This window comes from Papio anubis, chromosome 12 (genome assembly GCF_008728515.1).
Source record: "Papio anubis isolate 15944 chromosome 12, Panubis1.0, whole genome shotgun sequence".
Classification (NCBI taxonomy): domain Eukaryota; kingdom Metazoa; phylum Chordata; class Mammalia; order Primates; family Cercopithecidae; genus Papio; species Papio anubis.
In genome coordinates, this window is record NC_044987.1 from 8390581 (window position 1) to 8403435 (window position 12855).

The 12855-nt window shown below is 49.9% G+C and overlaps 1 protein-coding gene across 6 annotated transcripts in view; it reads right to left on the reverse strand.

Moving 5' to 3' along the window:
- The window catches only part of ST3GAL4 (ST3 beta-galactoside alpha-2,3-sialyltransferase 4), a 59840-nt gene that overhangs the window by 7358 nt on the left and 39627 nt on the right, over positions 1–12855 (reverse strand). For 5 of the 6 annotated variants that reach the window (XM_003910934.3, XM_009187639.3, XM_009187637.4 and 2 more), the window contains 3 exons: positions 910–985; positions 523–607; positions 76–156 (listed from right to left, as the gene is read on the reverse strand). In XM_003910934.3, coding sequence (XP_003910983.1) covers positions 76–156; positions 523–607; positions 910–925 — 182 coding nt within the window. In that variant the 5' untranslated portion in view covers positions 926–985. The other variant, XM_009187643.4, reaches the window with a different exon arrangement.

The window sequence follows — 12855 nt, forward strand, 5'->3', positions numbered from 1 at the left end:
TCCTCACACTGAGGCTGTCCTCAATCCCAGCTCGCTCCATGCCCTGCTCTACCCTCCTCATCCTCGAGTACTTACTTGCCAAAGAGCTTAGAGGCCTTCCTCTCTGCCTCACCCTGGAGGCACGGCTCCTTCTTCTCTGGGATGGGAAAATAAAAACTGGAGAGAAAAAAGGACAGGAGGCAGGAGGCCCAGTCAGACCCAGGGGCCCATGTTCCAGGCAGCCTAAGCCTTCTCCCATGGCGTGAAGGTCCCAAGGTGCCAAGCAGGAATCATCTCAAGTTAAGTTCCACTGATCCAGGTCTTCCTGCCCCTGCACTCCCTGGGTAAGGGTCCAGTGAGACATCCCAGGCCCTACCCCCATCCACCCTCACGGAAACACTCCATACCAGTAGCTGAAGGGATGAGGTCATGCGCCGGCTTTTGAAACGTTCCTGCCCTCCTAGGTCCCCCGCTCCATGAAGCTCCATCCCTAAGCCCCATCCCTGACAAGAACCAGTGGAACGACATGGAAGGTGAACTCACAGCTCGATGTACCTGTCTTCCCGGGAGATGGAATACAACACCATGACGACCAGGACCAGAGCCAACATGGCCAGGAGCTTCCAGCCTGCAGGACACATGCACAGAGGAGCTAGAGGCCGAAACAGGCAGGTACAGCCCCCGTCCACCTTCCCACCTGCCCCCTTCTGAGCCCCTCTGACCCCTAACTCAACAGGAGCAGTCTCTGGTCCTCTCCTGGCCCTGGCTGAGGGCTTGATGCTGATTGTACCCAGTGTCCTTCAAGATGAAGAGAAGGGCTCCTGGCTCCCTGTCTGTCCCTCCACAGCCCCCAGAGGTCCCAGGATCCTGCTGAAGACGGCTTCTGGAGGCCCGTCCTCCAGGGTGGGGGAGCCCTCGGACGACACTCACGGGACTTGCTGACCATGTTTCTCAGCAGGCAGCAGGATTCCTGGGGAGAGCTGTCATGCCGGCTGCCTCGGGCCACCTAGGAAATAGGAGTCACAGGTGTCTGGTCAGCTTTACAAACTCTCCTGCCTAGACACCGGAGCAGGACACACCCACTGTCCGCCCCTCCCTTCCTCCAGAAAGCAGGAAGCCGTTCCCCGGGGCAGTCATCCTGAGGGTGACCTTTCTCATCCAGGATTCCTCCTAATGCCTCCAAGGGTGGCATCAGAGATCCAGGTGAGTCCTGCCATGGAAAGGAAAACCGAGGGTCCAGCCCTCACAGACTTGGTCCCAAGCCAGGCTGGCCTACTGCAGCCTCTATGTGTGGTTCTTCTCACCGTCCCCTTCTGCATTTTGACCCAGGAAGGGCCAGCTCCAGGAGGCAGACAGCTACCCCCGCCCACTGTTGACACGAAAGTTAAGCCAACTCACTGTGTGAGGGCTTGAGTCCTATTTTACCCAACAGAGGGTCACCTATTCTCCACCATCCAAGGCGTCCCTTGGTCGGTGCCTGCCTCTCCATCATCAATCCAGCCAAACAGGTCTGCTCAGGCCAGAGGCTGGGAGTGAGGGTGGGGCTATGACATGGTCCTCATGAGGGCTCCTTGATCCCTTCTAGACTCTGACCAAATGCAAACAGTGCTCACGCCTCCCCACCCGGCCATGGGGTAAGCTCAGGGAGGGAAGGTGTTTGAATGGGGAGCACAGGGAGCTGGGAGGGTCTGGCCGGCCAAAGAGGAGTCAGGAGATGCTTCCAGTAAGGGCGAAGACAGTAAGGTGAGGACTGTGCACGGGAAGGGGTGAGCTGCTGTTCCCCCATCACACAAGCAAAGGCTTCCTCACAAGCACCACCAGCTCAGCCAGGGCCACGCCGCAGACTGACTGCAGAAGAAATTTCTGTGGCTTCCACAGCCACACAAAGAGGCACCAGATGCCAGGTGCCAGTTTCTTCCATCCACGCCATGCTTCCTGATGATCTGGATTGGAAGAGTCACTTGGACCACTTCCTAAAAACACATTGCAGGTCCCTTCCCTAGAGACCACCGTGGTCAGTCTGAGTATGGCCTGGGACGGGCAGTTTCACAAATAGCCCATGTGAATCTGACGGTCGATCAGGAAAGGGAGGCAAACACTAGTGTTTGTGCACCAATGGAAACCTTCCATGTTTTCATAGGGGCTGGGGATAGCATCTGGATGAGGTCTGGTCCATTTTACACACCATTAACCAATGACCCTCAGCCCTGTCTTGTGATGAAGTCAATGTCCTGCTCCCCAGCAGACTCATTCCCAGGCCCCGCTCTGAGCCCACAAACACTGAAGAATCAGAGTCTTGAGTCAGAGGAAACAAGCAGGCAGGGACCAGGGTCAGACTCCCTTGGGAGAGTCAGAAGCACCATCCCCAAACCCCAGAGGGGATGAAGCCTGGCCCTGTCCAGTAAAGAAAAGTGATCGGTTTGTAATCAGCACAAGTTCCCAGTTAAAGGTGTTGTCCTAGTAACTCCCCAGACAGCTCTTCTGAAAGGGGCATGCCTTCCCTACCCCTCACCCCACAGCAGTCTCTGAGTCATTCCCTACACACGGCCCTCCTAGCCTTCATGGCATTTCCCATCTGTCATCAGCTTATTTGCTTTCTGTCATCTCCCCAACTGAGATATAAGCTCTGTGGGGGTTGGAATGGGGTCCGTCCCGTTCGCAGCTCTAGTCCCACATGTAGCACGCTGCCTGGCACACAGTAGAGTACATCAGAAAGTACTGAATGTGTATCAGGCTGGTTACCGTGGACAATCACACTTCCCTCTCTGACCTGCAGTCTCCTTGCTGTCAAACTGAGAAGTCAGCCTATTCCCACTGCTCAAAAAAGGCCAGATCCGTCCCATGGGCATCCCAGAGCCATTCTTAGACAAGTGGATTCTTTGGCCCCCCTTCCAGACCTATAAAATCAGAATGTGCATTTGAACACGATAGCCTGGCGATTCATATATCTGTCCGAGTTTGAGAAGCACTGGTCAAGCCTCATGTTCTTGATTATGGCTGAAGAGGAGACTCACCTGAAATAATTTTAAAAAAAAAATTTTTTTTAAATGAGTATCTGGGTCCCAACACCTAGAAATTCTGAGTTAATTCATGTAGCCCAGCACTGGAATTCGCTGAAGCCCCCTGGGTGATTCTAAAGCGCAGCCAAGGTTGAGAACCACTGGTCTGGATGATCTGTGGGTGATCTGAAAGCACACTTCTCAAACCTTGATGTGCACATTGTGACTCAGAGGGTGCCAGATGGGGGTACAGGACAGGCGGGGATTTGCATTCTAACCAGCTCCCTAATGGGGCCTGCTGTGTGGCTGGAACTACTCTTTGAGTTGCAGTGCTCCGAACCAGGATCCCTCCAGCTCTAACATTTCAGGACATTATGAACTGCAGCCTCTCTCACCCTCCCTGCTCCCTCTCTACATCTCCCTTGCATGACCAGCGTGCATTTCATCTTCCTTTCTATTCATAAGTCACAGCATTGGCTGCACAATGCAACGACCTGAGGAGCTTCAACATTTACTAGGCCCCACTCTCCACGATGTTTATTTAATTGGTTAGGGGTGGGGCCCAAGCATGAATAGTGAATAGTGAAACAAACCAGTGACCCACCTCCCCTGATTCTAAAATGCAGCCTGGGTGGGGAAACACTACTCATTTCACCTTTTGCGAAAGACAAATACTCAGACATCCTCCAGGGCTGTCCTCCAGGGCTGTCCTCCAGGGAAAAGACCTTTGGCGTCAGAGATGAGCAGCCCTAACCAGACCTGAACAACAAGACAATTAGCCCTTCTTCGACCTCTTCCCCAGTAAAGTTCTACATTGTCTTGTCTTCATTCCAAAATAGCGTCAGTGTTGCGCTAAGCAGACTGGGCGAGTCTTAGGGCTTGCTCTGCTATACCCAACGAGGGTTTCACGAGCCCACCCCCTCCCCTTGTGGGGCCAAGCGAGAGGATTGCTCAGTGGCCCCAGGCGTTCCAGGGCTTCCGGAGCTGGCTGCTGCCTCAAGACAACATGGCGCCTTCTCCCAGCAGCTACCCCACATTGCTGGTCTAGCTCTGAGCATAAAGGGCTGGAGAAAAGCCACAGTAGAGTACCTGGGTGGGAAAGCAGGCATCAAATCCACTCATGTCCAAGGGCACCAGCTTCTCACCAGGAGGCCAGCTCACCTGACCTGCTGGGCAAAGGTGCCCCCGGGTAGGAAGACAATCTGCTCTTCTTGGTGCTCTGCCAGGAACCAAGATGTCCCTGGCCGAAGGGAGCTGGTCAGTTCTGCCACAGAACTTGCCCAAGGGCAGAACTGGGGGACAAGGTGAAGAAATAAGGCCCAGTGGAGGCAGAAACCATGCCTCCTGCTGCCCAGCATTCATGGCCTAACATACAGTGAGTACTCAGCAGGTACCCGCCAAACCAAGAGGGGCAGAACTAGATATGCCCCCAGGGGCACGGTGTGGTGCCCAGCCCCTCAGAGACCCTGGACCCATAAAAGTGATACAGCTTAATGTTCTGGGGAAGGGGTCTGGGAAGACCAGAGGGGCAGAAGCTCGTGGTGTACTTGCTGGGTCTGTGATCACAAGCGATCACTTATTCTTACTGTCCTCAGTTTTTTTGTTTTTTTTTTTTCCAGAGTCTTGCTCTGTCACCCAGGCTGGAGTGTAGTGGTGCCATCAGCTCATGGCAACCTCCGCCTCCCAGGTTCAAGTGATTCTTGTGCCTCAACCTCCTGAGTAGCTGGGACTACAGGCATGTGTCACCACACCCGGCTAATTTTTGTATTTTCAGTAGAGATGGGGTTTCTCATGTTGCCCAGGCTTGTCTTGAACTCCTGGCCTCAAGCGATGCACCCACCTTGGCATCGCAAAGTGCTGGGATTACAGGCGTGGGCCACCACGCCTGGCCATCACTGTCCTCAGTTCTGTAGGGTAAACCTGGAGCCCCCGTCTGCCTGCTGCCTACCTCTAGACTCTCCCACCTTCCCTCTTCGCCCCAAATCCTTCCACCTAGACACCAGATCCACCTCACCTTCACAGAATAGTCTCCGACCGACTCGTCTTTGCCCTGTGTCTCCCACCTCTCCTTCTCTATTCCCTGACTTATAAACATGCCCAAGCTTCTTTCTTCCTAAAAAAAAAAAAAAAAAAACCTCTCTCTGCTCTTCAAGCTACCCCCGCATCTCCCTCATTCCCTCCAGTGATCAAACTTCTTCACCTGTACTACACTCTCACTTCCTACTCTATCCCCCGACCCCAACACCAGTCCTTCCACCCTTGTTTTTATTCTGAAATTGCTCTTGCTGAGGCCAGAGACCTTCTAACTGTCAAACCTAAGAAAGGTCTCTTGTCAGTCTCCACTGTGCTTGGAGGCCTTTGATGCTGTTGGCCATGACTTCTCCTTGGCTTCTAAGTCAAGGTCAAGGTTCCCTCCAGGTTTTCCTCCTGACTCCCGGACAGTAGGCTCTGCTGCTGGGGCCCACCCTTTTTCTTTTTCTTTCTTTTTTTTTTTCTGAGAGGGAGTCTCCCTCTGTCACCCAGGCTGGAATGAAGTGGCACGATCCCACTGGAACCTCTGCCTTGCAGGTTCAAGTGATTCTTGTGCCTCCCAAGTAGCTGGGATTACAGGCACCCACCACCATGCCTGGCTAATTTTTGTATTTTTAGTAGAGACAGGGTTTCACTATGTTGGCCAAGCTGGTCTCAAACTCCTGACCTCACGGGATCCGCCCACCTCAGCCTCCCAAAGTGCTGAGATTATATGCGTGAGTCACCAAGGGTCCACCTTTTAAATGCTGGCATTCTCGGGGGCGCTGTCCTTGAACCTCTGCTTCTCCCCTGCTACACATTTTCACGGGACAAGTTCACTTGTTTTCAGAGGTTTAGCTACTATTCATACACTGATGATTTGAGCTCTTTATTTTCAGCGCTAATTTTTCTTCCACATCCCATCCTAATATTTCTAATATTCTAGCTGGATGATCTTAAATTCCTCAAATGGAAGATGTTCAAAGCTAGCCTCTCTCCTTGCTCCCAACCCCATATTATCAACCCAGTCTCCCAACACCTCCCTCTTTCACCCCCCTCCACCAAGGTTACTAAATATTATCAGTTATACCCCCATTTGCTCATATTCTAGCAAATGCTTGCTAAGCTCCTTACCACAGGCCTGGCATCATAGGTGAAACTGGGGATGCCAGATTTTACAAAACTCAGCCCCAGTGTGAAGGTCACATTGTCTAGACCCTCAGAAATACTTCAGAGTGCAGCCCTCCAGCTCCCCTTCCAGAGCCACAGCCTGGTTCCAGATCCCACCCCAAGTTACAGCTTCCTAACCGGTCTCTTCACCACAAGTGTTTCCTCACTCATGCCTCTTCTTCGAAACTGCCAACATGGTATCCTTCTAAGAAATGATACGGATCAAACCACCCTCTTGCTTCAATTGCTCCACATTCCTTACACGAAGCCAACGCTCCTTATCAGGTAACCAGGCCCCTTCAGTTTGTGGCCATGAGAATTGCAAATGCATCTCTTACCCTCCTCCCAAGCACACTAAGGGAGCCACCTTTTCCCTCCCACTGTAGCTGCCACATCCCTTTTCCACCTTTATTAAGGTGCCTGCTATGGTTTGAATGTGTCCCCCAAAGTCCACATGCTGCAACTCGATCCCCAGTGCAACAGTGTAGGTATGGCCTAATAAAAGGTGTTTAGATCATGGGGCTCTGCTCTCATGGATGGGTTAATGCCATTATTGTGGGATGGGGTTCCTTATAAAAGGCCAGTTAGGTCCCCTCTTGATCTGTCCTGCCATTCCACTTTCCACCATGGGATGGTGCAAGAAGGCCCTTCCCAGAGCAGCCCCTTGATCTTGGACTTCCCAGCCTCCAGAACCATGAGCCAAATAAAATTCTATTAATTATAATGTACTCAATCTGCGGTATTCTGTTACAGCGGCACAAAACGTACCAAGACAGAAAATTGGTGCCAAGAAGTGGAGAGGGGAGGAGAAAGCAGGGGAGGGGAGGGGAAAGCAGGGGAGGGGAGAGGAAAGCAGGGGAGGGGAGGGAAAGGAAGAAAAGAGAGAGAGCAGAGAGGGAGGGAGGGAGGAAGCGAAGGAGGGAGGAAGGGAGACAGGCAATAAAGAGGGATTAGAAGATCTGTAGGGAAAGTCTGAAACTTCTTAGACTAAGTGGTTGTGATCAGAATGGTGGTAGAAATGTGGATGGTAAAGGGCATTCTGATGAGGTCTCTATATTTCAAGATTAAGGTACTGGAAACTGATGTAACAGTCATCCTTGTTATAAAGCAGCAAAGAATGTGGCTACATTGTGTCCAGGTCCTCAAACTGTATAGCAGGCAGAACTTAAGAGTGATAAACTAGGCTATTTGGTGGAAGAAATATCTAAGCAGCAAAGCATCTGGGTTGCTGTATAACTTATTTTAACTGTATACTTATTTTAACTGTAAAATTTGAGAAGAAATAAATAATTTAAAGATGAAATTTATAAAGAAAAGCAGGGTTGGGTGCAGTAGCTCACATCTGTAATCCCAGCACTTTGGGAGGCTGAGGTAGGTGGATCATTTGAGGTCAGGAGTTCGAGACCAGCCTGGCTGACATGATGAAACCCCGTCTCTAGTAAAAATACAAAAAAATTAGCTGGGCATGGTGGCACACACCTGAAATTCCAGCTATTAAAGGCTAAGGCAGGAGAATGGCTTGAACCTGGGAGACAGAAGTTGCGGTAAGCTGAGATCGTACCACTGAACTCCAGCCTGGGCAACAGAGGGAGACTCCATCTCAAAAAAAGAAAGAGAGAGAGAGAGAGAGAGAGAGAGAGAGAGAGAGGAATTTATAACAAAAAGCAAAACAGAACTTAGAGACTGGAAGGATTCTGAGACTGGCCCTGTAGTAGAGAAAGAACTTTCAGGAGAGGAAAGCAAGGGTGCAGGCATGTTACCATTTGATAGTTTGATAAGAATATTAGTATGGACCACTTGATAAGGAGATTAGTATTGGCCAGAGCCACTGTTTGATAGGAATATTAGTACAATAAGAATGAAGCCAGAGGCTATTCATCAAGAAAATGAGAATGATCCCAAAGGCACTGCAAAGATGACCTGTGATCACAGCCCCAGAGTGCCAAAATCCGAAGGAAGTAACTATATCAAAAGCTATGTCTTGGGAACCCTCAGGACCTGTGGCTCACTGTCCAGGGCCACCTCAAGTCTCTGCTCCCACATTTGGGCACAGTGCTCCTTGGCCTCCCCAGCTATGGCTCAAATGGGCCCAGATGCAGCTTGACCTGCCACTCTACAAGGTCCAAGTGGTGAGTCTTGGTGGCATCCACATGGTCCTAATGCCACTGGAGTACAGAATACAGAGGCTATGGGCCTGGCTCCTTCCAACTAGATTTCAAAGGATACTGCAGACAGCCTGGGGACCCAGGCAGAGACTTGTTGCAGGGGCAGAGCCACAACCAGGGAGCCCTCTGTAGGGCAATGCCCAGCAGAACTGTGGAGTCAGAGCTGCTCAGAGTCCCCAGGAAGCCTAGTGGAGCTGTGGGAGTAAGGCCGTCCTGACACCCCAGAACTGCAGAGCTACCAATGTGCAACAGCAACCTGGGGGAGATGCAGGCACAAGACTCCAACCTGTGAGAGCTGCTGCATGGAATGAGCCCAGCAAAGCCAGAGAAGCAGGGCTGCCGGAGGCCTTGGGGGCCCACGTCCCTACCCAAGTGTGTCTGGAAGACAGGACATGGAGTCGAAAAAGATTATTTGACAAGTTGGGATTTAGTATTATTTCCCCTGCTGGGTTTTTGGAGTTGTTTGGACCAGTTACCCCTTTCTTCTTGCCTATCTCTCCCTTTTGGAATGGAATATCTGTCCTATGCCTGTCCCATCACTGTACTTTGGAAGTAGACAACTTGCTTGATTTCACAGCCCATGACTGGAGGGGAATTGCTTCAGAATGAACCATGCCTTGAGTTTCACCCACAGCTGACTTAGAGGAGACTGTGGACTTTGGACTTTTAATGTGGTGCTGAAACAAATAACAATTTGGGATTATAGGTAAGAAGCAAATGTATTCTGCATGTGACAAGGACACACATTTTGGGCACTGGGGCAGAATGCTATGGTTTGAATGTGTCCCTCAAAGTTCATGTGCTAGAAACTTGATCCTAAACGTAACAATGTTGTGAGGTGGGGTCTCGTAAGAGTAGGCCATGAGTGCTGTGGGAAGTCAGGGACCCCGAACGGAGGGACTGGTTGGAGCCATGGCAGAGGAACATAAATTGTGAAGATTTCATGGACATTTATCAGTTCCCAAATAATACTTTTATAATTTCTTGTGCCTGTCTTTAATCTCTTAATCCTGTTATCTTTGTAAGCTGAGGATGTACGTCACCTCTGGACCACTGTGATAACTGTGTTAACTGTATAAATTGATTGTAAAACATGTGTGTTTGAACAATATGAAATCAGTGCACCTTGAAAAAGAACAGAATAGCAGCGATTTTTAGGGAACAAGGGAAGACAACCACAAGGTCTGACTGCCTGCGGGGTCGGGCAAAAAGAGCCATATTTTTCTTCTTGCAGAGAGCCTATAAACGGATGTGCAAGTAGGAGAGATATCACTAAATTCTTTTCCTAGCAAGGAATATTAATATTAATTCTCTGGGAAAGGAATGCATTCCTGGGGGGAGGTCTATAAACAGCCACTCCAGAAATGTCTGTCTTATGTGGTTGAGATAAGGACTGAGATACACCCTGGTCTCCTGCAGTACCCTCAGGCTTATTAGGGTGGGGAAAAACTCTGCCCTGGTAAATTTGTGGTCAGACAAATTAGCAGCATTTGTGGTCAGTTCTCTGCTCTTAAACCCTGTTTTCTGTTAAGATGTTTATCAAGACAATATGTGCACCACTGAACATAGACCCTTATCAGCAATTCTGCTTTTGCCCTTAGCCTTGTGATCTTTGTTGGACCCTTATCAGTAGTTCTGCTTTTGCCCTTGGTCCTGTTCCCTCAGAAGCATGTAATGTTTATTAGACCCTTATTAGTTCTGTTTTTTGCCCTTTGAAGCATGTGATCTTTGTATGTACTCCCTGTTCTTACACCCTCTCCCCTTTTGAAACCTTTAATAAAAACTGGTTGATCTGAGACTCAGGTGGGTATGATGGCCCTATCGGTATGTGATGTCACCCCTGGCGGCACAGCTGTAAAATTCCTCTCTTTATACTGTCTCTATTTCTCAGCCAGCCAATGCTTATGGAAAATAGAAAGAACCTATGTTGAAATATTGTGGGTGGGTTCCCCCAATACTTGAGGGCTCTGTTCTAATGAATGGGTTAAGGGCTCTGTTCTCATGAATGGGTTAATGCCATTATTATGGGAGTGGGTTCCTTATAAAAGGACAATTATACCCCTTCCTGTTCTCTCTCTCCACCTTGCCCTTCTTCCATCTACCATGAGATGATGCAGCAAGAAGACTCTCACCAGATGTGGCCTGTAGATCTTGGACATCCCAGCCTCTGGAACTGTGAGGCAAATAAACTTCTGCTCCTTATAAATTACCTACTTGGTGGTAATGGCAGCACAAAACAGACTAAGATAACATCCTAACCCTCCACATCCCGCTCACTGAGACCATCCCACTCTGGCAACACCTGGCTCAAATGGTTCCTCTCCTATGAAGGCTTGACCTATACTTCCAAATGACTGATGTTTTGGTTCCCATGAAACATTGTTTATACCTTAATTTCAGCACTTAGAGATAACATAATTTTATATTATATGAGGTTTTTGCCCACTATCCCATGACCTCTGAGATTGGAGACATTTTTATGCCAAGAGCCCACCAGAGTAAGTGTACTATAGAATATGCTTTATGGTATAATGTAATTTTGTGTTATATAATTCTGTGCTTTCCTAGCTTGCCTAAATGACCTCTGTGGTCAGGAACTTTTTTGAATCTGCAGATTCCATTAAACTGCCAAGTATGTAGCAGATGTTTTATAAACATCTGACAAATAAGTAATAACATGTGAATAAAGATGTATTGCATGTTCCGTTAACAACTGAAATGTACTGCACGCTCTAAACGCGAAACCAGGATCTCTCAATCTCTGCACCACTGACTTTGGGGGCCAGACAGTTCATTGTTGCGGGGTCTGTCTTGTGTATTATGGGATGTTTAGCAGTCATCTCTGGCCTCTACCCGCTAGACACCAGTAGGAAATCCCTCTTCTCAGGTGTGACAAAATGTTTCCAGACATTTCCAAATGCTGAGGACCACTGTGCTAGATGTTTCTAAGGGCCGTGCAAGTATTAAATAAGATCTCAACCCGGTGGGTTCAACATGATAATTACCTCCATTGTAGAGCCAGGGAACTAAGGTGAGAAAGGGGTCAGTAACGGGCACAGTTGTACAGCTCGTGAGGAGTGGAGCTGGGGCTGGAATTCTGGCTCCTTCACCCAGAGCCCCCATATCCTGTGGCTTCTAAAACCATCCTGTGCAGACTGGCTCCCTAGCCTCCATGATCCCTGGGATGTACACCCTGCCCTATACAGCAATTAGGGGAAGGGGCTTCGAGCACATCCAAGTCCTTCAAAGTCTCCACACAGTGATGAAGAGCCTGTCGAGCCCCTTCTCAGCCACGCCTCCACACGAGACACAGTCTCTAGCCCCCACAGCCCAGGTGCTCTCTGGAAGCTCTGAGTGCGTGTTCAAGGCACACAGCTGTATTTGTGGGATCACTAATGCCTGCCAGCTGGACACCAGACTTCCATGAATCTGACCATTTTTTGCAGCCACATCCCACCACGGGCACGGACTCACTCTCTCCACTATAGGCCAGGTCTCCAGGGCTACAGACTCCTCTGGCTTCCCTGCTGAACCTCAGCGCCGGCCTGGGCTGTACCTGCTTCCACACATTCCACAGCCTGTCCAGGAGTGAGTCTCCACTGTGTCTGCCAACCCACAGCGATTCCTCTTGGCTTAGTGTCCACTGCCCACGTTCTACAGGGGACTCAAGCTGGACTGTGCAGTTAACGTCATTAATACAACTGCCAGGTACAGTGAGAGCAGGGTACAGGCTGGGGAGTTCTCCCACAGGGTTAAAACCACCCAATCAACACTTGAATACAGATGGTCCACTAATTGCAAGTACCCAGAACAGACCAGTCATCTGTAAAACTCCTCCTCAGCTCCAAAACCTCCATGGGCTCCTCTTCTCACGGGGAGAGTCCGGGTCCTTGCTCTGACCCACAGAGACACATGAGGTCTACTGGCCAGCACCTCCTCCCTCCTTGCCCAAATCCTCCCAACGCAGGCTGCCTGCATTAGTCTGTTTTCATGCTGCTGATAAAGACATGCCCGAAACTGGGGAATTTATAAAGAAAAAGACGTTTAATAGACTCCCAGTTCCACGTGGCTGGGGAGGCCTCACAATCATGACAGAAGAAAAAAGGTACATCTTACATGGCAGCAGGCGAGAGAGAAGGAGAGCCACGTGAAAGGGGAAACCCCTTACAAAATCATCAGCTTTCGTGAGACTTACCGCCTCGAGAACAACGTGGGGAAACCGCCACCATGATTCAATTATCTCCACCAGTGTCTCCCATGACACACGGGAATTATGGGAGCTACAATTCAATATGAGATTTGGGTGGGGACACAGTCACACCATATCACTGCCCAGCCCACACCAGCCTCACCAGGTCTAGGGGGCTAGCTAGGCATGCTCCCTCCTCTGGGCCTCTGCGATTTCTGCTCACTCAGTCTACAATGCTTTTCTCTAGACATGGGCTTGGCCATCTCTCTCCATCCAGCTCTTTACTCAGCTTCTCTACTTCCCGGCAACAACTCCACACCTAACACTGCAGGTCCCCTCCCCT